This window comes from Quercus robur, chromosome 12, assembly GCF_932294415.1.
Source record: "Quercus robur chromosome 12, dhQueRobu3.1, whole genome shotgun sequence".
NCBI classification, from domain to species: Eukaryota; Viridiplantae; Streptophyta; class Magnoliopsida; order Fagales; family Fagaceae; genus Quercus; species Quercus robur.
In genome coordinates, this window is record NC_065545.1 from 17,134,331 (window position 1) to 17,159,648 (window position 25,318).

The 25,318-nt window shown below is 34.4% G+C and overlaps 4 protein-coding genes across 4 annotated transcripts; 3 read left to right on the forward strand and 1 right to left on the reverse strand.

Moving 5' to 3' along the window:
• Positions 1 to 877: 877 nt before the first annotated feature.
• Positions 878 to 7,426, forward strand: LOC126709295 (pentatricopeptide repeat-containing protein At5g10690). The gene is made up of 12 exons (XM_050409482.1): positions 878 to 1,184; positions 1,312 to 1,494; positions 1,664 to 1,796; positions 2,023 to 2,120; positions 2,337 to 2,498; positions 2,605 to 2,673; positions 3,069 to 3,204; positions 4,312 to 4,544; positions 5,298 to 5,375; positions 5,804 to 5,872; positions 6,601 to 6,777; positions 7,135 to 7,426. The coding sequence occupies exons 1-12, from the start codon at positions 1,017 to 1,019 to the stop codon at positions 7,393 to 7,395; spliced, it is 1,767 nt and encodes a 588-aa protein (XP_050265439.1). The 5' UTR covers positions 878 to 1,016; the 3' UTR covers positions 7,396 to 7,426.
• A 2,141-nt stretch (positions 7,427 to 9,567) lies between these two features.
• On the forward strand, positions 9,568 to 15,824 carry LOC126709016 (54S ribosomal protein L24, mitochondrial). Its single transcript, XM_050409080.1, has 2 exons — positions 9,568 to 10,908; positions 15,227 to 15,824. Exons 1-2 carry the CDS (start codon positions 10,712 to 10,714, stop codon positions 15,657 to 15,659), a joined length of 630 nt encoding a protein of 209 aa, XP_050265037.1. The 5' UTR covers positions 9,568 to 10,711; the 3' UTR covers positions 15,660 to 15,824.
• A 704-nt stretch (positions 15,825 to 16,528) lies between these two features.
• LOC126708210 (uncharacterized) lies at positions 16,529 to 16,903 on the forward strand. The gene has a single exon (XM_050408012.1). It carries the CDS (start codon positions 16,529 to 16,531, stop codon positions 16,901 to 16,903), a length of 375 nt encoding a protein of 124 aa, XP_050263969.1.
• Positions 16,904 to 19,358: 2,455 nt separating this feature from the next.
• LOC126709915 (suppressor protein SRP40) lies at positions 19,359 to 23,309 on the reverse strand. The gene is made up of 2 exons (XM_050410283.1): positions 23,089 to 23,309; positions 19,359 to 20,890 (listed from the first exon to the last, which is right to left on the reverse strand). The coding sequence occupies exon 2, from the start codon at positions 20,885 to 20,887 to the stop codon at positions 19,574 to 19,576; it is 1,314 nt and encodes a 437-aa protein (XP_050266240.1). The 5' UTR covers positions 20,888 to 20,890; positions 23,089 to 23,309; the 3' UTR covers positions 19,359 to 19,573.
• Between the last annotated feature and the right edge of the window lie 2,009 nt (positions 23,310 to 25,318).

The following is a 25,318-nucleotide window of genomic DNA, read 5'->3' on the forward strand; positions in this document are numbered from 1 at the left end:
TGAAAATTAATATTAGGCATTCACTACACATAATCAACAAATAAAATCAAAAGCAAAACTAATGAAAATTAATATTTTTTTTCTTCATCTTATGTTAAAAAGACACAAAATGAACATCACAAGTAATTGAAAATTCATCTCCATTATATTACTTGTTATTTCAAGTAATTATACATTATTATATATAATTTAACTACCCTAGTTATAGCTTATGGTATAAAATCTTACACACAAATATTGTTATTCCTTTTTTGTGGGTTCCTTCCGTATGAGATTAGGTCTAGTATCTATTTAGTACCCGTTTGGATCCCACGTCTGGCACCTACGTTTAGCGTTTTGCCTTTTTTTTTTTTTTTTGACCAGCGCCTTGCACTGTTCATGTCCCATGAACAGTGCATTAAGGCAAATGAACAGTGTTTGGGGGAGTGAACAGTAAGCCAAATTATTTTTTTTTGTTTTCAGTTTTTAGCAAAATAAGTGATATCCAAACACACCCATAGTACATTTTTTTTTTAATTTTTTTTTAGCCTTTTGAAAATAAGCTGTTTGAAAAAATTATACTTAAAAAGTGAGGGAAGAGGAGCTAAGAGTTTTATAACTTAATTGACATCTCCTAATATTTTTAGCGGAGATATTTAGATTCAAATCCTCCTCTCCTATGTATCAATGTATATTTTTAATAATAAAAAAAAATAAAAAAATAAAGTGGGGATGAAGACATTTCAATGGACTTATTGGACACATAACGATGGGCTATATTTCATAGACTTATTGGACACATAATGATGGGCTATGTTTCATAGAGACAAAAGAGCCGAGTCCGGCTAGGCCCAAAATGAGGATCACCACCAACGTTACCCGCCAATAATTTTCCCTGCAAAGTAGAGAAAGAGAGCAAACTTGGTCCCTTTTTCTGATCTCTCACATTATCCACTTCCACAGTTCCAGCCGTACTACCTTTACTCTCTCTCTTTTCTATGGCTGATGGGTAATTACTATAACTTACCCAAACAAGAATGCATCAGATCCACGCCTTCTCGCTCTCTCACTCTATATCTATATGTTCCTCTTCCTCTATTCCCACACGGCGTCGTTTCGTCACCAAACCCTCTCCTTACAAACCCAATCTCAAGCCACTCACCTCCCGCGTCGTCCAACTCACTCGTCGAAGACAACTTCATAAGGTCTCTCTCTCTCTCTCTCTCTCTCTCTCTCTCTGTGTGGAATATAAGCACAAAAAACCTTGAACAGTAGTGATGACGAGGTGGTTTTTATGAATTGTTATTATATTTATTTTACGGTGTGTTGTAGATATTAGAGGAGATCGAGGTTGCGAAGAAACGGCACGGGAAGCTGAACACAATCGTGATGAACGCGGTTTTGGAAGCCTGTGTTCACTGCGGCGACATTGCTTCTGCGCTTAAGATTTTCGCTGATATGTCACTCCCACACGGTTGTGGCGTTGACACTATATCTTACTCTACACTCTTAAAGGTATAACTTCTTCTACTCTTTTTTTTTTATTCGATGTTCACATTTAAAATTTGAAATGCGTGATGTGTATGGACGATGTACAGTATGGAGTGTGTGAGAATCAATGCCCTTTTCTGTTATCTTGAGTGTGATTGGAGTTTTTTTATTTATTTAAAATATAATTATAAAGGGGTTGGGTCTGGCTCGAAGAATCGATGAAGCATTTGAATTACTTGAATCTGTGGAGCAAGGCACTGCTGTGGGGAATCCAAAGCTTTCTGCACCACTTATCTACGGCCTGCTTGATGCTTTGATTGAAGCTGGTCAGTGTTAGAAAATTGATAACATTGGTCTCTTTTTACACTTCTTATTTATTGTTGGTTACTTTTACCAGATTCATAACATAGCTTTTATGGTATTTTTGGTTTTGTATTTTGGACTATGATTGAAATTGTTTTTGTTTTTTATTTAATGTTCAAGCTGCAAATTGCTTTATTACAATCATATCATGCTCACTGATATGTCCTCACTTGGATTGCTGTAGTACAGGAGATTTACGCCGTGCTAATGGTCTTCTTAGGCGATATGGTTTTGTGCTTCGTGAAGGCGGTAATCCTTCAGTCTCAGCGTATAACTTATTAATGAAGGTTCGACACTGACCTATCTGGCTATCTGTGAGAAAAGTGCAAATTGCAGTGTATGATTTTGTTTTTTTGTTTTTTGTTTTTCCCCTTAGTGCTTTAGCATTAAGCTCACCAAATTGGAGTTGTTGATGATGTGGTCTTGAGTGTTTGATGTAAATTATCTAACTCTGAAGCTCAATTATGTTGCCTAAATGTTCTCTCTTTTTTAAAAACTTTCAGGGATATATAAACACTGGCCATCCTCTGGCCGCTATAGCCGTGTACGAAGAGATATTGCGTTTAGGGTTAAAGCCTGATAAGCTCACCTATAATAAGCTAATCTATGCTTGTGTCAAGACTGACAAATTGGACATAGCAATGCACGTGTTGGAGGAAATGAAGGTCGCAAGCATGTATCCAGAAGGCCAGTTTAGAGCCTGGAAATTGCTCTTAAATAGCACAAGAGAATAGCCTAGATTACTAAAATTATACATTTTTCTTTCTTCAGGACAGAGCACAGAAATTTGGCCATGATGATCTTTTCCCTGATGTTGTCACCTATACAACATTACTTAAGGTTGGTTGCTCTTGTGGTTATCTTATTGTGTAATTTATATAATGCTTAATTTGTAGAAGTTCAAATGTGTGCAGTGCAAAACATTATCTACGTATTTCAAAAACATTTACAGCTGTACAGTATCTAAAAGTTATTAGTTATGACATCATAGCATTTTTTGGCAGGGATTGGTGAAAAGTATTTGTGTCTTCCTCTGTAAAACATGTCTTTCTTGATTCATTATAATCACAAATTGGAACTATGATTGATTCTTCTTTTGGTAGGATACAATTAGCAGGACTTTGTCTTTGAGGAAAGGGCCTTTTAGCTTTTCTTTTGGTTAATGTAAAATTTGTATATTTGTCTTGTTGATTCAAATTCTGAGCAAGATTTCTTTGTTCTTTTTTCTTTGGTAGGGTTTTGCACTTTGCAAGGATCTGCTTTCACTTCAGAAGATTGTATTGGAAATGAAGTCATGTCATAATTTGCTTATAGATCGAACTGCATACACTGCAATAGTTGATGCATTGCTAAATTGTGACGCATTCAAGGGTATGTTACATTTGAATTTTCCTTCAGAATTCTGAAATGGTGACCAGGTTAGGTAATGGATTCAGATTTGGATTGTATGGTGGCAATCCAAGTTTAGATCCAATATAATTTATGTTGCGTTTGTTCAGCATGTGTTGATATGACTTTAATGAATGGTAAGACTCAACTATGAGCCAACACATATCTCACAATTATCTAACTAGTATAAAATGTCATTTAAAGATTTTGTAGTACTTGAAAATCCAAATAGAATTAGTTGAATTATGAACAAGAGTTGGAGTTGATTTTCATGAATATCGTGTAGCAAATATCCTAGCATTCTCTCACTGTTTGTTAGTCACATTCTACATATTATAGTGTCCTCTCAGTATGTAACTTTCTTGAATATATTCCTGTGAAAATGACTATAAACCTAGCAGTAAAGTGGAGTAAAATTAAGAGAATAGTTAATTGATTGCTAGGAATCCTCTAACTGTATTCTTTATTTCTTTTTAAATGACTACATACTTACTTAATTGGGGCTAGATAGATGTAGTTAGGTGCTTCCAGAGTGTCATGTTATCTGAAAACCTATCAAGGACAGCTATCTTTTTGTACAAAATGTAAGGCAACAAAGAATCAGCATGTTCCAAAAATTACTATATGAACTCATTTCTCATCAGAAAACAAAAGGAAGAGAGAGAGAGAGAGAGAGAGAAGGGGGGGGGGGGGGGGGGGGGGCTGTTTGCTAAATTAGTATTAAATGGATTATGAAACTGGAGGGTCTATTGACATAAAAACTATTAAGCAGAGCTCATGTTACATTTAGAGAATTTGGCTGAGAAGCACCAAGCTCATATTGTTGAAATAAAGCTTGTATATTTGCATGCTGATATTCACGTATACACACTACAAAAGGGTGGTATCTTTTAGTGGCATCAATATCTGTTATCTGAACCCAGTTTCTTGTGGCTGGACAATGTGAAATTCAATTCTTCTTATTCTTCCCGCTTAATACATTTCAAGGCAGATCCAGATCCTGTTTTAATGTATTAATAACTAAAACATAAATTCGTTTTTACAAATATTAAATGTTAACACTTTAAAATCTCTGTCTGTGATGTTTAGATGCTCTTTGTATATTTGGAGAAATGCTAAAGCAGGCTGGCAGAAATTCAGACTTGCGACCGAAGCCTCATCTCTATCTTTCCTTGATGCGTGCTTTTGCTGGTAGAGGAGATTATGATATGGTCAGAACCCTGCATAAGCGCATGTGGCCGGATACTGCTGGAACTATCTCCCTGACAAGTCAAGAAGAAGCTGATAATCTTCTCATGGAAGCAGCTTTAAATGATGGCCAGGTACTAGAGCTGGTTATACATAATCATCAACATTGATGTCTTTTCAGGCATAGATGTCCTATTTTTCTCCAATTACTTGTGTTTTCCCTGATGATGGTTGGTGCAAATTAGTTATGGCCTATAATAAAAAGTATACCCTGCCTCTAGAAGAATGTGTAAGCTGATTGCTATCATTCAATCATTTGACATTGTTGCATTATAGCATAAAAAATTGAAATTAAGTCTGCACTAATGAGGGCCCTGTCAGTGGTAATTATGTGCCAGTCATGCTAGCATAATTTTCACCTCCAGTCTCCAAATTGCATTCTTATTCATTGATATTAAGTGGTGTATAAATATGAACTTAAGAATATATGATGACTAAGAGAAAAGAAATTATATTGGATTAGAATCTGGTCAAACATATCTCTGAGCCAACTGTTTTATGTCCTTAATGTGTCACATCTCCTACCCTTGTTTTATTGCCGTCACATATCTGGAACTTTTCAAACCTGTTTGGTGTAGCTGCATGCAATTGTGATGGTCTTTGGAATTTTTATCTCATACATTAACTAAACCATTGTGTACTCATTTGTTTCTTTCTCCCCCCCCCCCCCCCCCCCCCCCCCCCCCCCACCCTCTCTCTTCAACACACAACAAGAAAAAAATACCTTTCCTTTCCCTTTTATTCAGAGCACATCTTCCCATACTATTGTCATGTGCAACTGATGTTAATGTTTTCAAACCTGTTTGGTATTTGGTGCTTGTTTTCAGGTTGATGAGGCTGTTGAACATCTAACAAATATCATTAAAAGATGGAAGGGAATATCATGGACAAGTCGAGGAGGCTTGGTGCGTATCGCATTGTTAATTTCCATGATTGCATAATGGGAATAAATGAAATACAAAATAAACCTCTAAACTACTCAATGTTTTGATGTGATGATTGTCTGTATAATATTTTGTTTGAGATTGATGCAAATATGATATCCTGATTTTGAAGATGCACAGAAAAAAATTGTTTGTGGTGCTGAGCAACTGGCAAGGTGCCATTTAAGTTCCATAGTTTTTTACAGATCCAGAAATCATGTTAAGTGTCTCCTTTAGGTTATATCTTCTGGGTTGCACCATATAATATCACCTGCTTTTGTGCTAGCTGAAAAACTAGCGGTTTATTCTGAATTTCTTGATTTTAATTTTTTGCTCCAGACTTGTTTATCATGCTATTTTCTGGTTTTGCTTTTATATATACTCACCTTTAGTATACATCTGTAATGCAGGCTGCTCTGCGCTTAGAGGCTTTGTTGGGATTCACCAAATCCATGTTCAGTCCTCATCTACTGCCTCAGGTTTCCAGCTTGTCTCTCTGTTTCTCAAATTGTGGAATGTTCATAAGGTCCTAATGACTATTTTTTGAATGCGATACATATTTTAGGTGTCAGTGCATGTAGACTCACTTTTTACCATCCGTGGCTCATATATGGAAGATCACTTAGGCCAAAATGGTTAAGTGAATTCAATGACCTTTATAATCTATAATTTGGTACTTTTGGGCAAGGCTGATAAATCCAATTTTCGGTTCTAGAATTATCACAATACTTGAGTGATACCACCCACAAGAAGCAGATTTAGTTGACTCTTGTATGGACACTATTAGAAAAATGATTCAGTGATTAAATTCATTATTTCCTAATAGTTTAAGATTTTGAGACTAACAAATAATTTATCATGATATCAAAGTAGATGGTCCCAAGTTTGAACCCTATCTCCACTTTACCTCCTACTTAAAAAGTTAAAAATCCATGTGTTAGACCATTTATTAAGCCCACACATGAGGAGGAGTGTTCGAATAACTCTTGAGTGTGAAATCACCATTTCCTAATAGTATAAGCTTTTGGAACAATCAGTAAATTATCAGACCTTTTAATTGAGCATTCTGAATGTTGGGTGCAAATGCTAGTTTCCCTTGTTTCATATTTTTCAGCACTGCTTGACTGTCTTCATGATATATATTAGTTTTTCCTTTTGATGTAGAAAATTTTCTTTTAGGTTGCCTGAGTACACCATTTCTCTTCAGGTATCACCAGATGAACCAATTGAGAGTATTATGATTCCTTTTGAAGCATCTCGGCCTCTACATGGTACTCTGGCCTTGAAGAAGGTGGTTATGCGCTTCTTAAAAAATCCAGTTGTGCCTATAATTGATGACTGGGGCAGCTGCGTAGGACTATTGCATCGTGAAGACTGCAATGAGGTTTGCTTATTTTCTTTCAGCTAACCATGTTGAGCTTCTTTTGTATTTTACATCCAGTTAACTTTGTTGATTCAGTTTGTTGAGATTCATCTTGTAATTAATCATATAGACAGTTGTAAATAAGTCTGTGCAAGATATTTTTTCTAGCCAGTGTTGGGTAGACCTTGTTCTTAGAATTGTTAGGATAATGCAATCAAACTTCGTGTTAATTCTTAGAATGTAATTTCTACGTTTGCAAGTTCATCAGAATAGTGATTATGAACATATATACTCTTTGTTATAATAGTGATGAGAAATTCAATTATCTGTAACACAGTGAATTAAAAAGCTAATACAAATTTGTGTGTTCGTATTCAGTTGGATGCGCCACTCTCAACAATGATGAGAAGCCCACCTCCTTGCGTAACAATCATGACATCTATTGGTCATGTGGTTGATCTAATTTTGGAAAAGAGATACAAAATGGTTATTGTTGTAAGATATAGCAACATATATGGTACTCCTTACAGCTCAGGCTCAAGGGCCTTTGGAGTTTTTACAGCGGAACAATTGTGTAGGCTTGTAACATCAATATCAGAGTTGCCTGGGCAAACGCTTTCAGTCTGTAGAAGAATGTAAATATTTGATGATATATTTTTGTTTTTGTCTTTATTTTTTCCCCCTCTTCTCCCTCGGTATTTTCAATTTTGCTTGGCTTCTTTTTTCCCCACTTATTCCTTCTTGTAAATTCAGTTTTGCTTGAATGAGTTACAGCCAATGACATTGTGATCTTGAAGAGACGATCTCTGTTTTAGGTAAGAAAATGCAATCGGTGGCTTGGTGCAACATGACGTTTTAATTTTTCATACATATTCCCATTAGGGTGAGAGTAAGGCTTGGACTACTGTGGTAAAATTTTGCCCACATCCTTCAAGCAAAAACATCTATGAATATATTACGATGTAAAAAATAAAAATTTCCACTGATTTATTGGCCTTTTTCACAAAAGCACACAATTTCCTCATTTTTAGGAGTTTGATTAGGCTTTTTTTGGTCTTTCCCACATGATATTTGGTCCACTTTAGTCGTATTTGGTTCTACTCAGTCCACATTGGTCCTATCGGTCACATTGGCCTTTTTCGGTCCACTTTGGTCTTAGTCGGTCTTATTCAATCCACTTCGGTCCTACTCGGTCCACTTTGCTCTTATTCAGTCCTATTAAATCCACTTTGGTTCTACTCGGTCCACTTTGGTCTTATTCGGTCCTATTCAAACCACTTCGGTTCTATTCGGCCCTATTCGGTGTACTTTGGTCCCATTCGGTCCACTTCGGTCCTATTAGGTACACTTTGCTCTTGGTCGGTCCTACTCGGTCCACATTAGTTCTATTCGGTCCACTTTGGTCCAGTTCGGTCTTAATCGGTTCTATTCAATCCACTTCAGTCTTACTCGGTCCACTTTGGTTCTATTTGGTCTTATCTGGTCCTACTCGGTCCACATTGGTTCTATTCGATCCAATTCGGTCCTACTCAGTTTACTTTGGTCTTACTCGGTCCACTTTGGTTCTATTCAGTCTTATGCAGTCCAAGTTGGTCCTATTCGGTATATTTTGGTCTATTAGGTGCATTCAGTTCATGTGCACCTACATAAAGGGAAAAGATTGAAAGTCTTTTTAAACATGAAGGCTATGAATATACAAATGTAACTTTAGGGTATTTACTTATTTGTTTTAAAATCATTACTTTTAAATGAATTGCATGAGATTGATTATACCTTGATAATTATTTAAGTATCTAGTGCAACACACAAGATTGTGACTATTATTACTGATAATGAGTGAAATCAATAGGTTGAATGTTTCGGGTTTCAACGGCGTATGGATGACCTAAAAGGAAAGAAAAAGATTGTCGAAAGTGACAGGGGTAAACCAGCCAAGGATCCTCCGATGATTAAATCATATTTCTCTTTAGGACTCAAGTATAGTGAGTGGTTGAATAGTAGAACGTACCTTTGTTAGATAAGGCTTGGTCCCTTTTATAGAGATTTTTAGAGTGGGTCTACTTGTTAGACTCCACTAACATCATGGGATATGTGTAGACTTAATGGGAAGAGTATAGCGAATTTCGGGGAATTCACCCCACGTCTCAGACTAGAGGATCGTGGTCCGATTGTTCTAGGTCTGTAGAAAATACTTTGAAATTTACTAAGTGTTTGTTGGTCATCTACACCTTCTTGTGGTGTAGATGACTAATATCTTCTTGGACGACCACTTTTCATGTTTGTGGTGCGTCTTTCACCTTTCTCCCTTCTGAAGATTGTCTTGGACATCACTGGGCTTGGACGACCGTTATAGACAAAGACTACTTGTTATGAATCACCATCAACTATATATTTGCAAATTAGTTATATTACATTTTACTAGTGGAGAGGATTGATGTAATAATTTTGTTTTTAGTTAATACATTTAGTATGGTTCAACTTTTTTCACAATTAGTTGAAATATCAAGCCGTAAATGGCATACAATAAAATGATTCCCAGTGGGTCTAGATGAGAATTAATGAAAACTTGCACCTCAATTTGTACATTTTTCTCTCTCAAAGAAAAAAAAATTGTTCATTTTGTTATGAAAATTTATTAGTTATGTAACATTGATCTTTTTAATTAGGGTAAATTCCAGAAAACACCCATGAGGTTTGGATTAATGATAGTTAGGTCCAAGATCTTTTAAAAATGATCAATTTGGTCCTTAAAAGACAAAAAAAACCCTTACACCGTTAACCCTCTTAACCCTCCGTTACTTGTCGCCCTCACAGACCTGCTCTCCCACTCTCCCTCTCGGTGGTTCCTTTGATTCTCACGGCCAAAACACCACTCTCCCTCCCTAACCTCAGATCTGCAACTACCACCACCAGCCAAACCATAGCATCAAGACCCAAATCCAAAAAACCTATAGCAAACCACAACCCCCATCGGAACCGACACACCTCCACTACAAATCCACCCCATACCGGAAACCGTCACTACCACTGAAAACCACCGCCGGCCATAAATCCCAAAGAAAAACACAAAACCCAATAACCCATGATACCACCCCGCAGCATCCCACCACCACCCACAGCTCACCCCTACCAGCTCATAGCCCACCACCATCACCAAAACCCTCAACCACCAGCCAAATTAAACCAACCATCACCATCAACCACCGACCAAAATTAACCAACCACCACTGACCACCTCAACCACAACAGCGAAAAGCAACCCATTACAACCCATTACCAGATCGACCCAAACCACAAAAAAAAAAAAAAAAGAAGAAGCCACAACTAGATTAAAATCAAAACAAGCTGGTAAGAGAGGCAGCAATCGGTGGTGGAGGCGTCTTTCAACGGTGGTGCTTGAGAACGGCGGTGTAGCTTCAAATCGGCGGTGTGGCTTCAAAACATGGCTGAGATCGGTTCAAATCATGGCTTTGATCGGTGAAGGAGGCAGAGAGAGGGAAGAGAGAGAGGTATGAGGAAGAAGAGAGGAAAATCGGTTGCTTGAGAAAAAAAAGGAAAAAAAAAAAAAAAAAAAGTGTAACGGAGGGTAAGAGTGTTAACAGTGTAAGGGTATTTTTGTCTTTTAGGGACCAAATTGATCATTTTTAAAATATCTTGGACCTAACTGCCATTAACCCAAAGCCCCCAATTGAACTAAACCGTATAGATCTTCACTGCAGAGGAGAGCCCAAAACCCAGCCAAACCTTCACCTCCAAAACAGTGAGAGAGCACTGTGTTGATGTGCAGAAAATCAAGCTCCGTTCTTTTCTTTTCTTTTCTTTTCCCATATAGCTCTCACTTGAATCCAATTCCCATACATATATAGTAAAAATCCAAGAATTCAAGCCCCTTTCACTAGCTTTCTCCACCAAAACCCTAGCCAAAGAAAAGATACAGAGACAGAGAGAGAAAGAAATGGCGTTTAGAGGAAAGGAGATGATGAAGAAAGTGTTGAAGAATGTAGGAGAGAAGAACTTGGCACCCGGATTGAAAGAATCACTGAAGAAGTGCATACCGGACAGTAAGGTTGTCATGGGCCGAGCCAAACGCGGCCTCTACGCTGGCCGCCACATCCAGTTCGGCAATCGCGTCAGCGAAGATGGTGGCAACAAGTCTGTAACTCTCTCTCTCTATATTTATGTGTGTAATGTGTATTTGTGATTGTTTTCGCTTCATGGGTTTTTGATGTTAAGATTATATGATTGAATGAATGAATGAATGGATGGATTTTGTTCATATGGTTTGTCATTTGAAATCTCCTAAAAATAGGACCTTTGACAATCTGTATGTAGTAGGATCAAATTAACATTTTTCTATGTTATGGTTTGGTTTCAATTTGTTGAAGTCTTATATTTTAGGCTTTGATTGGCATTAGTTGAGAAGAATGTGTCATTATGTAATTATCTTATTTGTTAAAACCTGAAATTACAGCTAGTCCGAGAGCCAAAATGCTTTCAATTTTGTTCATATGGGTGGTCATTTCAAATCCTCTAAAAATGGGACCTTTGGCAATCTGTATACAGGATCAATTAACATTTTTCTCTGCTAAAGTTTAAATGTGTTTCAAGTCTTATACTTTTAGACTTTGTTTGGCATTAGTTGAGGAGAATTTGTCATTCTGTGCTTATCTAATCTATATCTATATAATATAATAACTAATAGCCGAAACGTTTGACTTTTTGTTGACCACTCCTTATTACGCCATATGGCTACATAAATTAATGCCACATCTACCATTAAAAACATAGAACAATGTATCTTTTCATTTGGTGCTTATACAAACCATTTCAGTACAATTTTTTGCTAATGTTGGCGTTCAGTTGCATTGTTCCAGCGGGTAGTTATAAATTTTACATATTTCCTAATAAATTTTAGTTTATATTTCTTGAGACAAAACTCAAAAACTTCAAGTTCATTCTGATTCTTCACCCTCTCTCTCTCTATATATATGTACAGTGGAGAACCTTTGGTTTTCACAAATATTTTTTTGGGAGGTTTTAACGCTATATTCCATTATAGGTTTTTTGGTTTATTATTTGGGTTTTAAAATCTTCCTCCACAAACCCTAGAGGTAGGTGTTTCACAAACCCCAAACGCATGCAACATAGTAACGTCTTCTCCTCTGTCTCCAGTCCACTTTCTTCTTTAGTGTAGATTGTTAGGTTTAGTGTTTTGTATGGACTATAATTCATCAATTTTCTGACCTTTTGATATCTTAGAAAGTGTTAAATTTCTTTTTCGATTAGGTTTTTGTGTGTGGCATATGGGAGATACTTTGTAACCATTCTAATTGGATATTTTTATTGTAAAAAAATTAGATGGTGATAGGCTTAATTATGTGAATTTGACCTTACAAGAGAGGTTTGTATTTTTCATGGTTATAATATTTATTTTGTTTTAACTATTGTATGAAAAGGAAAGATGTTCCTTATAATACCTGAACCATGTCTTGAAAAAAGTCTTCAACTCCTTGCTACAAGAAATACAAACACCAAGATGATGCTATTAAAAATTCGGTTGGCCCTCTCTTTTCAAAATGTTTTAATTTTTTCCCTGTTTTTCTATTTTGTCGTTTCTTATAAGATTTTTAATTGTTTTGAATTTAATTTCTATTCTTATATATGTTTGAATCATATTATGAAGGTTTAGTGTGAATTATTATTGAGGATATTTCATGAGTCTTGGTACTCTTATTGGGGACACTGTTAACAAATCTTGTAAAAAGATTTCAAAATTTTTTTTTTTTTTTTTTTTTTCATTTGTGTATTATGTTTTTGTAGCAAAGATTTGATTCTCAGCTGGGCATTATAATTTGTGGAAATTTAATGCTCTTTTTGTCTACAAGAATTTTCAATGCTATTCTATAACTTGAATGCTATTTTCTTATCAAGTGGTGTTGTTGCTGTTGTGTGGACCAATTCACATGGTCCTATTCTTTGATCAGGTTTACAATTGAGGTACACTATTAACAAATCTTGTGTGTGGAAGATTTCAATTTTTTTTCTTTTTTTCATTTGCATATTATGTTTTAGTCATAGGACTCCTAAGTTGAGCAAAGAAATATGCAGATACAACATTGTTGCTACTGTTAAGGATCCAACTAATCACCCATTAAAATTAAATTATACCCAACTTTTAATTGATGGGTAGTTTGTCAATGCCGTATCAATTAAGACTTCCCAACATTCATGGACTTATTAGTAACGCCAATGAATTCTTACTCAAATATATATATGATATGGCTATTTGATATTGGATCTATTTGATATTCGAGCAGTTGCTACTTGGTACTTAAAATTGCATGTTGGGGAGAATTATGCTAGAGGCATTATGTTAATCATTATGTTTTAAACATAAAATTGATTGAAAATTTCATAATGGCTTACCTTCTGTGCATCGCACGGGTTAGCGACTAGTTTGTTAAAACCTGAAATTACAGCCTCAAACTGGGAATCCCAGGGGTGAAATGCTTCTGATTTGTGTAAGCTTTTATTGTAAACAACTAGACTGTGCATATATGATAATGAATTAGAAATTGGAGAAAAATTAGGTGCTGTAGCTTAGGTCCCCAATTAATTTCAATCAAGTTGCTGAATTCTTTTATTTTGTTTCATAGTTAATTTTCTCCAATGACTGGACTGTAAGAGAGAGAAAGAGAGAGCTTCTGCCTCAATATTATTTATTACCCAATATGCTTAAAACCATACTCAAATTTGTATTGTGAACGTTCTAAAAGTTGCTACAGTATGAAGAGTAATGGTACTCTGTTCGTCCTTCTTTTTGTTCTTGAATCTGTAGAAGGTTGTATATATCCACCAAAGTTTAGTTCAATCCCTTGTATGTGACTGATTACAAATTTCGGAGCTGGTACATGTTTGGGTCCCTTGATAGAACTTATAAGTGTGTTTTTACGGAGCATTGACCACTAGTCCCACATCCATGTTTTTCTTTTCTTCTTCTTGTGAGAGAAGGTTGGGGGAAATGCATCCATTGACCCCTCCTCCCCTTCCCAGGTTTTTCTTCTTCTTCTTTTTTTTTTTTTTTTTACTTATCAAAAAAAAAAAGAAAAACCAGGGAAGGGGAGGAGGGGTCAATGGATGCATTTAGCAAAGAAAGCTAATCCCATAAAGGTCTGCTAGTTCTAATATGCCCCATCCTTGGAGTTGGTTCATCAATTACTTTACTGGGGCCTTCATTGGGTTTTTATTCTTTTTCACCTATCAAAAAGATTTCATTGATCATTGTACTCTGCATCATGATTGTGATGCTCTCTAGTATACGTCCTGTATATATTGTCTTTTTTCGTCAATAAATTACGTTATTTATAAAAAATAAATAAATACTATACTGGCATAAGGTAAATCAGGATTTTTGTTAGCTGGAAAGTATGCACATCTATCATATCTTGGGGTCTGAGTCCTCATATGATTCATTGCCAGAAAGTGCTTGCAATACTTGGTGGGTACGTAGTAGCGAGGGGATGGAAGGAGGTATTAGTTGAAATTAGAAGACCAATCACTGTTTATGAGTCTGACTTTAGTTTTGTATGATATTAGACACATTAGTATCCCTGGGCTACATGCCCATTGGCGTTGTATGTCCTTTTGGTAATTCATATTTCTGACCTTAGGCAGGAGAGCATCTCCCAATTGAAACTGAGCCAAAGGTCCTTGACTCCTTGATCCTAGTGAGATAGATTCTACATTGCTCCTAACCTTTCGCCTGTAGATTTCTTTTTTCACTGTTAAAAAAGATGGTATTATGCATTAAGAATAAGTCAGAGTTATAGTCCTACCAATCCATTGAAACATAGGAATGAGGCCTGGTGAAGTGATGGAGTATTAAGTATTTGCATAAGCCTCCAATTCCTTGGACTTTGCTATTTGATTGAATGGATTCAATGATATCATATATCTGGCCATCATTGCTGTAGATTTCCTCTAATCAAGTCATCGAATCGTTGTCAAAGATGATGATGACAAATTCTAAATTGTGCCTGGATAAAACATGAATACATCTACTTTTATAAATCTTTATGATAATGAATATTTATAATCTGGACAAACGCCATTCAGGTATATGAAGTGCTTACTTTTTTCATGGATTTGCTTGTGGTGGTTAGGTTTGAATGAGGTTTTTAAAATTTGGCATTTAATCAATTAGCCTTAACACTTCTAATACATGATATTTAATTGATTAGCTTGTTGCAGTTTGTTTTGGATGAGGATTTTAAAATTAGGCATATAATCAGTCAGTCTATACGTTTCTAATACATATTCAGTCTATACGTTTGTTGAAGTTGTCTTGTATTGTTGCGCAACATAAGTTCTGTCTCTTGCTTGCTCCATTTTGGCATTTGAAGTTTTTTGTCTTTTATCAACTTAGAAGTATCTTTATTCATCAGAACTTTTTCTGCAATTCTGGCGATAGGTCAAGGAGGACTTGGAAGCCGAATGTCCAGGAGAAGCGGCTCTTCAGTTACGTTTTAGACCGCCATATTCGAGTGAAAGTCACCACTCATGCCCTCCGTTGCATAGACAAGGCAGGAGGGATTGATGAGTACCTCCTGAAAACTCCTTACCACAAGATGGACACAGAAATGGGCCTCTACTGGAAGTCTAGGATCGAGAAGATGTACGAAGAGCTAGGGAAGAGGGAAGTTGTTTTCTTTTCACCTGAGGATGAAGCCAGGTTTGAACAACGTTTTAAAGATCTGAAAGTGGCCGAGAGGACAGCTCGTAGGGATGCCAGGAGACAAATGTCTGGTTGGTCAGACAAACAGAAGCAGATTGAGGAAGGTCAAGTGAAAGATCAATTGACTGATGAAGAAGCCGCTCCCGAGCAGTGGGCTGCAAACTCTTAAGTTTTGGACCATTCACCATCTTGGAATGTTCCCCCATCTTTGTTTTTTATTGCCCATTCGAAATTTTGTATCTCTTTAATGTTTGTTTTTTGAAGTAGTCTTTAGCTGTATCAGGCCTGATGGAAAAATATTCAGCAGAAATCAATTATCTTTTTCAGATGGAAATTATTTGATATTCCTCTGATGGATCATGAGTTTAACAGAACATAAAAGTAACAAGAATGTTGTTACTGGACTTAACTTCTCATGGTACAACGTCTTATAACGTCGCTAATATAATTTCATTTTTGAAACAATAATGCTATAGATAAAACAAATTTTACAAGCCGTTCTTAAATTTGTTTTGTTTTATTTTATTTTTTCTTAGTCTGTATAAACCAAAACTTGGTAAGCAAGTATTTAGTCCCTTCACCGACCAAAAGAAACAAAAGTCATCTGGTCACTTTACCAATATTTCTTTACAGGAAAAGTACAGTCCAAAGACTCAAAATTTGTTAGATAATAAGATATGGTTGATGTAATATCACTATTTTAAATTATAACATATTACCTCAACACTTATACTTAAAAAAAAATAGAGTTATGTAGCCTTCTAATAACACTTTATATTAGAAATATGTGATTAAATGATTAAATTTATCATATTCTATTAATTTAAACTTTTGGAATATTTCACACTTCTTTTCCATGAAAGTCCAACGCAAATAGCTGTAACCTTAACAGTTCACGCGCAAATCATATCTAACGAATAACACGTTATCTTCTCTCGTACTGAAACACAGTATCTTGTCCAATAATTCACTATCACTTTCTCTATAAAAGCCTTTAACTTCACATGCTCTTGCGTCAAAAGTTCACTTCAATAACAAATGGTTAAAGAGAACTGGCCATTACTGGGCCACCTAAAGAAGGCAGTGAAGAAATTAAGATTTTTGCTTAGCTTTGACCTACTGCAATGGCGCTTGGCTTCAATTACTGGCAGTGCTTCCACGAGGCGCCGGTTGAGCTTCAACGATCGCCAGGGCTTGCATGGTTGCATAGAAGATGAAAAACTCGACGAAACTGGTTCAGCCAAAGTGTATCAACGAGCTAGAAGTTATGGTTCAGATGATGATATTGATAGAAGGGCAGAGATTTTTATTGCTAATTTTCGACATCATCTTCGTTTAGAAAGGCAAGTTTCTTTGGAGTTAAGGTACTATAGAGGGGCTAGTTTCAAAAGTGAAGAAGACATTGGATTGTAATTTTGAAGCTGGTTTGTCGTTAATTATGGTTGAAAGTTTTTACATGGGTTATATACATGATTGGTATACTATATATGGATGAAAAAACTGAGATGTTTTGAGGATTGATGAACTATTTTTGAGTTATTTTTATTTTCTGATTTAGTTTTTCTATTGAGTTTCTTGGGGTTTTGATTTTGCATTGCTTGTATTTGTTCTATCAATATTTCCGATGGAGCAGTTCTTAATGAAACTTGAATTGTGTTTTCCTTAACTCACTGTTTCTGAGTGCAAAAACTTTGTTTCGAGGATTTTTGCCGTTGTTAGTCCTTGTTGGAAGAAATTAGAGTATTAGACAATCTAGGAAGAAACTTTAAGACTAAGGAACAGAACATGCTATCCAAACTAAGCTTAAGCAACATAGACAGCTAGCTCACAACAATTTCCGCAGTGTGAAATTTCTGAAAAGAATAAGGTGAAAAAAGTTTGCCTTTTCATCTATCATATAAGTGTTTTATTTTTTTTTGATATGAGTGTTATAGTTTAATGACACTAGCATGTAATTCCATACAAACGCATGGATGCATTTAAAATTAAACAAAAATTTTTATTATAAAAATATAAATAATTAGTCAAATTAATTTTTTTTAAAGCATGTAATACATGCATTCATGCATACATATAGATACATTTAAAATTAAACACAATTTTTATCATAGAATATAGATAATTAGTCAATTTTTTTTTAAGTAAATGTAATTAGTCACATATTAAAATTCTTATCTAAATTTAATACTACTTATGATCATTTTTTTCTAATTGTTAATAAGATAGAATGTGTGATGATTTTTGTTATGTGGTGATTTTTATTGAGTATATGTGATTTTTTTTTTTTTTTAATTTTATAGTTTATTAATATTATATTCTTAGTATTTTGCACTCATTAACTCACTTGACACAAAGATTAAAAAACTTAACTAGAGACATGGCACATGCTTAAGTGGAAAATTGTGGTGTAGTTCCCACATAAATTTAGACACATGGTTTAAAATTGGATTACAATTTCAAGTTTTAATTCAATCTCTAAGCTTTACCTATTAATATATATATATATATATATATATATATATATATAGATAGATAGATAGATAGATAGATAGATAGATAGATGACTTATAAATTTGAATTTTTTTTAGTTATATGATTATGTTTTTTATGGTTTATTATATTGGACTCATCGTTTTCTACACTAAATTAATTAATTTGGCACAAATATTTAAAAATTTAGATTAGACAGGACATGTGGCGTAAAATTAAACTCTAATTAAAATTCAATTTTTACACTAAATTAACTAACTTGACACAAAATTCTAAAATTTATTAGATGAGACATATGACGCAAAATTATACTCTAATTAAATTCCAATTTGAAAGTTAATTGAATTTTCTCTTTACTTTACCTATTATTATATATATAGATATATAGATTACTCAATTATCTTAATAAGGAGAATCTAGTTTGAACATGGAAACTCCTCTCCCATTTATTATACGAAAAAAAAAAGGGTTTTCTTATTGATTTAGATCTTTTGTAGAATGTCCATTTAAAGGCCAAGATTCAATGTGGTATAAATCTAGGACCTAGATTTTGCCAACTCATTTAAAATTTAAATGTGGTTAAACTAAACCAAAAGTTAATGTGTTGGTAAAATCTAGACCTTAGATATATACAACTTTGAATCTTGGCCTTTGAAATGGACACTCTCCATTTCAAGAAAATTAGAGAGAAGACCAATTCCTTCTTTTTGCCACTTGGTTTAAAATACCATTAACTTGTTTTAGTAAATTCTATCAAATTTGTGGTCCATCTTCATTATAGGATTGCTAGTTGTCAAGACTCGAGTCAATTCTTATCATCAGTTATCTTTTTTCTTTTTTCTTTTTTAAAATTTTTGCTTATGATCACATTTAATTAATTCTAAGTGGTAGTAAATGCTTTATTTTTTTCGGTTTGTTTGGGAGGAAAACATTTTTTTATAAAGTACTTGCAACTAGCGCGAGGGAAGGAATTTGAAGACATGTTTTCTTTTTTGGAAGAAACCGACAATGTTATTGAACTATAAAATTCTTGAAAAAATAGAAGTACAAGTGAGGGAAGTGAATTCAAACACAAATGTTCCTCCATGGAAGACATGGATAATACTACTCAATTAATGCTCTTATTAGTGACATAAAAATACTTGTTGCAACACCTAATTCAAGAGTTAATAATGTATATCAGTTTAATTTATTTTATAATTAAGCCATTCAATAAGTTTGTGTACACGAAAGAATTTATAGAATAGTAAATTTTATAATACAACTGTTGACATTAATTTACATCTCAGAAAGGAAAAGCAAAAAAACAAAAACCTATGTATAGAATCTATAGATTAGTCTATGATTCATACACTAAAATGCAATTAATACAACAGTATCAACAAATAGGGAACATTAACAAACATATAATGGCAACTTCCCCCATCCAAATGATGTGGTTTATTAGATAAAATTGTTCATGTCTGAAATCTGATTTGAATGCTTTCACTCCAATTTTTTCTTTTCTGAATTTTTCTATCACACTCTCCTTAGAATTGTAAGTAACGTATGAGTTTAATTATGTCGAACTGATTTAGGAGAACAAGAGGGGTTTCATTTGGATGGGGTTTCTATATCTATGACAGTCTCAAATGCCCCAACCAATGCTTTCACCTTGTTCTTCCTCTTCTCCAATAGCTTGCTTGCAGTTTCCTCAATCACATCATTATATGCTTGAGTCTCCTTCTTTCCCTGTCCCACTTGGCGCTTAGATGATACTGTATTCACCACCTCTGGTTTTGTTTCTTCAACGGCACCAACCTCCACATCTTGTCCTTCCTTCAAGTTAAGCCCTTCACTTCCTCCGTCCACCTCTTCCTTCTCATCCACCATGTTGCCCTCGTTCTTGTTTTCAGCCTCAGAATCGTCTCCTTTGACCTCCCCTTTGTCTTCTTCGACCTCCACTACCGCCTCACTTATTGCCACACTCTCTTCTACATTGCCTTCTTCTTTGCTTTCATTCTCTTCTCCTCCATGTTCATTCTCAGCTTCTTCTTCTTTTTGTGCTCTAGCTTCAGCTTCTTCTTCTTTTTGTGCTTTAGCTTCAGCTTCTTCAATCTGAGCAGTCGCATTTGCTTTTATTTCTTCAGAAACTTCAGGAATGTCACAAGGCTTGACTTCATGCTCATCTTCAATAATACTGTCGACATGATCAGATTCAACAACACTACCATCCTCAAAATCTTCACTTTTTGGCACTTCAGAAATGTTACTCTCTGTCTCAGCCCCAACTTCCACGTTCACAACTTCTTCAACCTCATGAACCAAAGTTTCTCCCTCCTCTTCACTTTCATGACTCGAAGTTTGTGTTACATCAAGACCCTTTGTCGAAGCCAAAGCATTATGAAACTCCTTCTTAGTGGCTGCAGGATTGGTACTGCTCTTAATGGTGCCCTTTGCATGCAAAGGCGCCTGTGGTTTACCAAACTTGGACGTTTTTGGAGTCCTATCCGCAATTGGTTTCAGAGAATGGGTACCTTTGGATGGAATAGTATTAGAACGGACTGTTGTGGTTTTCTCTTTCAAGCCATGGGAGACAACAGCACTTTGTGGCTTACTATCAGAGGATCTTCTTCTATTCAAAGAACTGGCCTTCTTTGCTGTGTCTTCGGGGCCAGGTTTCTTCGCATTCTTGACAGATTCATGGCGTGAGCTTAGCGTTGGCCTAAGATAGTGTGGGAGTCGCTTTTCAGTTGCAGCAGCAGTAGTAGTAGTTGTAGAAGAAGAAGAAGCAGCCTTGTGATCTGTAGAGCTTGTTGTGGATGGTTTTGGACGAGTTTTGGTGATATTGGGGGCACGAGACTTTGAAGGGGATATCACCATCTTCTCCTTCCAAGCATTATTACCTTCTCTCTTCGTAGTTGCCATATACTGTTAGGTGTTTCGACAAAAATTGAAAAAAATGAAAGAGCAATGAGGATGTATGTGCAATTGGGGGAAAAGACGAGCAAGTTTAACAAACAAATGGGTATTGCTAATTTCAACTATTACATAAAAGTTGTCCCCAATAGTTTTTCACACATTCACACATACATATAGATGAATTAATATATGGTGTAGATTTTAAAATGTAAAAGACATTGACACTATGTAAAGTTCAAAGAAAGTACAGTCATTTGGAATTTAAAAAAAAATAGCCAATTTTATGATTCATTGCATCACATCATCATTGCCTAAACTCTGTACATTCCACAGCTATCATTTTTCTTTTGGAGGAACTATATACTATTTGTGCTCAAGCTCAACTGCCTATTACTACATTTACCAAAGATTGCTACTACATATATTCGCTAACATGAAGATATTGAGTTGCTTACTATAAGACCTTTTGAAATTCATTATATTATAAACCAATTTTAATAAAAGTATAAGAATAATATAAAGGCCCTGCCTTTTTTTTCAGTTGATATATTGATTGTTAGAGGTGGAGGATTTAAACCATAGATATCTTCATTAAAAACACTATAAGGTATTAGTTGAATTACAAAACTCTTGACAAAAGGTCTTGTCTAGTTTTAAGTCACCATACCATGAGTTGCAGTAAGTGAATATAACTGTTTTATTTACAGTAAGTGTATATGTTCATATTTGGAGTTAATTTGTAACATCTATTGGTTTCAATTCAAAACCAATAACATCGAATAGACAAATAGGATCATATATTCTAAAATGTAATCACTTTAAATAATGTCATTCTCTTGCTCTTTATCAGGCTCTTTTATGATGCTCTAGACAGGGATATGCATATTAATACAAAGAATATGATAGGAATTGCCCAGCACATCAAACATAGAAGTCAATTGAAGTGTTAGAATTTTCCTCGTGGCTAGCAGAGATTGATGTCTACACCTTAGACACGGTTCAGCCTCACCGGGCTCGACCAAATACCATTATTATTATTATTTTTTTTTTTAGAAAGTTTCAACCTATAGTGTCCGTTCCTGATGATAACTTTTTAATTTAATTACTTTTGTTTGAATAATAATTAACCTTTTTTTTTTACCCTTCCTCGATGTTATCATTTTTTTTCAAATTTTTTTCAAGAGAATAAAAATATCAAATTATGTGCATGTGAATGCAAGGATCAACTTATGCTTACACCTAATATAACTTAACTTTTTATTGAGTAAATAGTTTGAAAATCCTACTATTGAATTATAGTCTATGTTCTTAACAAAGATGCCAAATTCACCCTAATTCCTTGATTCTGATCGTTCAAACTTCAAACTTTTGATAGTGAAAAATATTTACTATTAGGTAAAAGACATCTCATGCATTATACATCTACATACATACATACATACATATATATATATATATATATATATATGTATGTATTCTCTCTTAAAACATTGAAACCTATAAATGTTGTTGTGAGAGGTAAAATGCATGAGATACCGTCTTTAGGCTCAAACCTCTCATAACCAAATGACTGTTATAAAGCCCACAATGTTGCTTCAAAACGATAAAAACGTACAAACTACTAAACCATTTTACACACATACAACAGATGACTGTTGAAATAGCAAAGGAATGATCTAAAATTTAAACTACCGAGAACCAAATCCAACACCAAATCATACCTCTCTCCCAAAAGAAGTTGTGAGTTTATCTTCCAGGACAAGTAACTGATAATGTTTAATTATTCATTATCTTTTTTTCAGAAAAAAAAAAAAAAAAAAAAAAAAAAAAAAAAGAGCCCCATTACCTTATTTTTCAAAAATTCTTTTGATTCAATTGCTTTGTGCTCAATCAACATAAATTGATTTCAAACCAATAAATTGGGCAATTCATGAAAGATTGCTTTCTTGTAGGAAAATTTTATATCAACATGTCAACGAGTTATAGTAGCGCACACACAAATTAGAACAACATACTCTTTTTCAATGCCAAGATAACCAAGAAAATAAAATAAACATTGAAAAACATTATAAAAATTTAGTTTTTCACCATATCTTTGACAGCAAAAGGAAGCAAAAAACGAAGAGATACTAATTTTGACATGAAAAACAAAGGTACCATGAAAGAGTAAATATATGGTAAAAGAGAGAGAGAGATATGTAGCGTACCTTGATCAAAGAAGATTCATGGGAAGAATAAAATAAAGGGAAGAAAATTCATTGAAAGATGAAAAATGTGAAGGGAATTAAAGAGAGGCTTAGTTAAGAGTTTTGGGGTTTGATTTGATTAAAGAAGCGCAAATTACGCATAACTCAAGGTGGTGGTATTGGTGGTGAAGGTGTTGGAGGCCATGAAATGAAAACAAAATTTTGTTCGCCAAACAAGCGAGACAGGTGGGGAATTGGTTGACTTTTTCCTAGGCAAAAAAATAAATAAATAAATAAAATTAAAATTAAAATTAAGAAAGAAAAAACAAAAAACAAAAACAGAAAAACAAAAATAGAAAAACAAAAACTAAGAATCTTCCTTTTCTTTGGGTACCAACATAACAGCTCTGCCTAGGCTCCATGCTCCATAATAATAACATGATTTTATTGGGTACATTTATTCCATGTGACTTGAAAAAGATCAAATGCCTCGCCATATGATATGATCACTATCAACTTTATGGTTTAAAAAAATGTACCTATTATCGAAAAAAAGGTTTTAAATATGTACCAGCCAGTCCATGGATATATATACTTTTTAAGGAGTCCATGGATGTATGATCATTGTAGAGTGTGGACATTTTGGATGGTGCCCATCTTACCTGTCTCATTGCTCTAGTAGCCTTAATTAATTAGTAAACTAATTCTCCAATATATATATATATATATATAGTGAATGACTATTTTTGTTGCAATTAGTCTAAAGTTCAACTGGTGCATTCTTATACATATACTCGGCAACTTAAGACACAATATCTAAGAAATTGTACCCTCACAGTCCAATTTTTTTTTTTTTTTGATAGAAACAAGGTTCAAGTTTTGTTTTTTTGTTTTTTGTTTTTCTCTAAGTTAGATATAATCAGATGAGTTTGAACTCACCTTACACAATCCAGCTCTTAATTCTTGGAATGGTACATTAATAACCTCCTTACAAGTCCGGCCTCCCAGTTCATTATAAATACTATTTTTCCATAATTTATTTTCTAATTCCATGATTATCTTCTCAAAAAAAAAAAAAAATCGATGATTATTTTTGTACTGCCTCTTGACATGCCTAACAGAAGATTCTAAGTATATATTTCCAACGAAGCACATATCTTTTTAGGCTAAACGAAAGTGGAGAAACTTTGTAAACGCTATAAAGTGGGAATCTCATCTGGCATGAGAAAGTGCTGCCCAATAACATTGAATCCCACCAAATTAACACTACTACTTATTTTTCAAAATTAATTTACAAATGAAATTAAGATGAAGAAATTGCATGCATTTCCATTTTGCAGATTGTGAGTCAAGTTTGATCGTATTCGTGGGTTGGGGTAGGTCAAAAACTACAAGAAAGGCAGTGTTTAGTTATTTAGTTTCTCTTCTCAAAAAAAAAAAAAAAGTTATTTAGTTTTTTTTTTTTTGGATAAGTGGATTTGATTTAAGGGAGCTGTGTTCAATAAATTAAAGAAAATGCATAAAAAAACAGTTCTATAACTCCTACCACACCAAAATTAGAAAAAATAAAATGGAATATTAACCAAAAGCTGACCGGCCGGTTCACCAGCTCAACAGGCTTGATCATTAATATTAGTATTATAATTATATATATTGAGAGATAGTATCAAATAATCTAGATTTAGAAAATACAGTTATTGAGTATTTGAGAGAAAAAATTAAATTGCTTTTAATAGTCTTTTAAGAAAGACCAATTTGGTCTAGTTTATTTGTCAGTGTAAATCCAGTTTACTAACAAAATCAATTAAATTTTACTCAGTCCCATTTACTTGACAAAACTATTTAAGGGAGTCTTAGCAAAAAAAAGCTATTGACAAGGGATTGAATCATCTAAAAATGAGAACAACGGCCAAGAATCTTGTAACTCAATTGGTTTGCACTTCTTAACGTTCCATAACATCCGAACTATTTACAAGGGTTGAATCATCTAAAAATGAGACTAACTGTTAAGAGTCTTGTAATTCAAATATTTTCATAACATCTGAGGTTCAAATCCCCCCTAACTTAATATAACTATCGAATTATCAACAAAAATAAAAATAAAATAGAGATTGACTTAGTTTCAATTATAAAACAATAAACCGCACTTGTTGGCCCATTCGCAAAGAGTTTGTAGATATTTTGCTCCCAATGTGTCACATTAGGCTTGATGAATTTATTATTTTTTGTAACAGTTTGCATGTAGTATCTC

What these genes read in the sequence shown, in the direction of transcription:
- LOC126709295 (XM_050409482.1), top strand. Translation starts at nt 1,017, where the DNA reads ATGCATCAGATCCACGCCTTCTCGCTCTCTCACTCTATATCTATATGT. An exon ending in ACGTGTTGGAGGAAATGAAG is followed by an intron (nt 2,499 to 2,604) that starts GTCGCAAGCATG and finishes TTCTTTCTTCAG; the next exon opens with GACAGAGCACAGAAATTTGG. An exon ending in ATCGTGAAGACTGCAATGAG is followed by an intron (nt 6,778 to 7,134) that starts GTTTGCTTATTT and finishes GTTCGTATTCAG; the next exon opens with TTGGATGCGCCACTCTCAAC.
- LOC126709016 (XM_050409080.1), top strand. Translation starts at nt 10,712, where the DNA reads ATGGCGTTTAGAGGAAAGGAGATGATGAAGAAAGTGTTGAAGAATGTA. An exon ending in AGCGAAGATGGTGGCAACAA is followed by an intron (nt 10,909 to 15,226) that starts GTCTGTAACTCT and finishes TTCTGGCGATAG; the next exon opens with GTCAAGGAGGACTTGGAAGC.
- LOC126708210 (XM_050408012.1), top strand. Translation starts at nt 16,529, where the DNA reads ATGGTTAAAGAGAACTGGCCATTACTGGGCCACCTAAAGAAGGCAGTG.
- LOC126709915 (XM_050410283.1), bottom strand. Translation starts at nt 20,887, where the DNA reads ATGGCAACTACGAAGAGAGAAGGTAATAATGCTTGGAAGGAGAAGATG.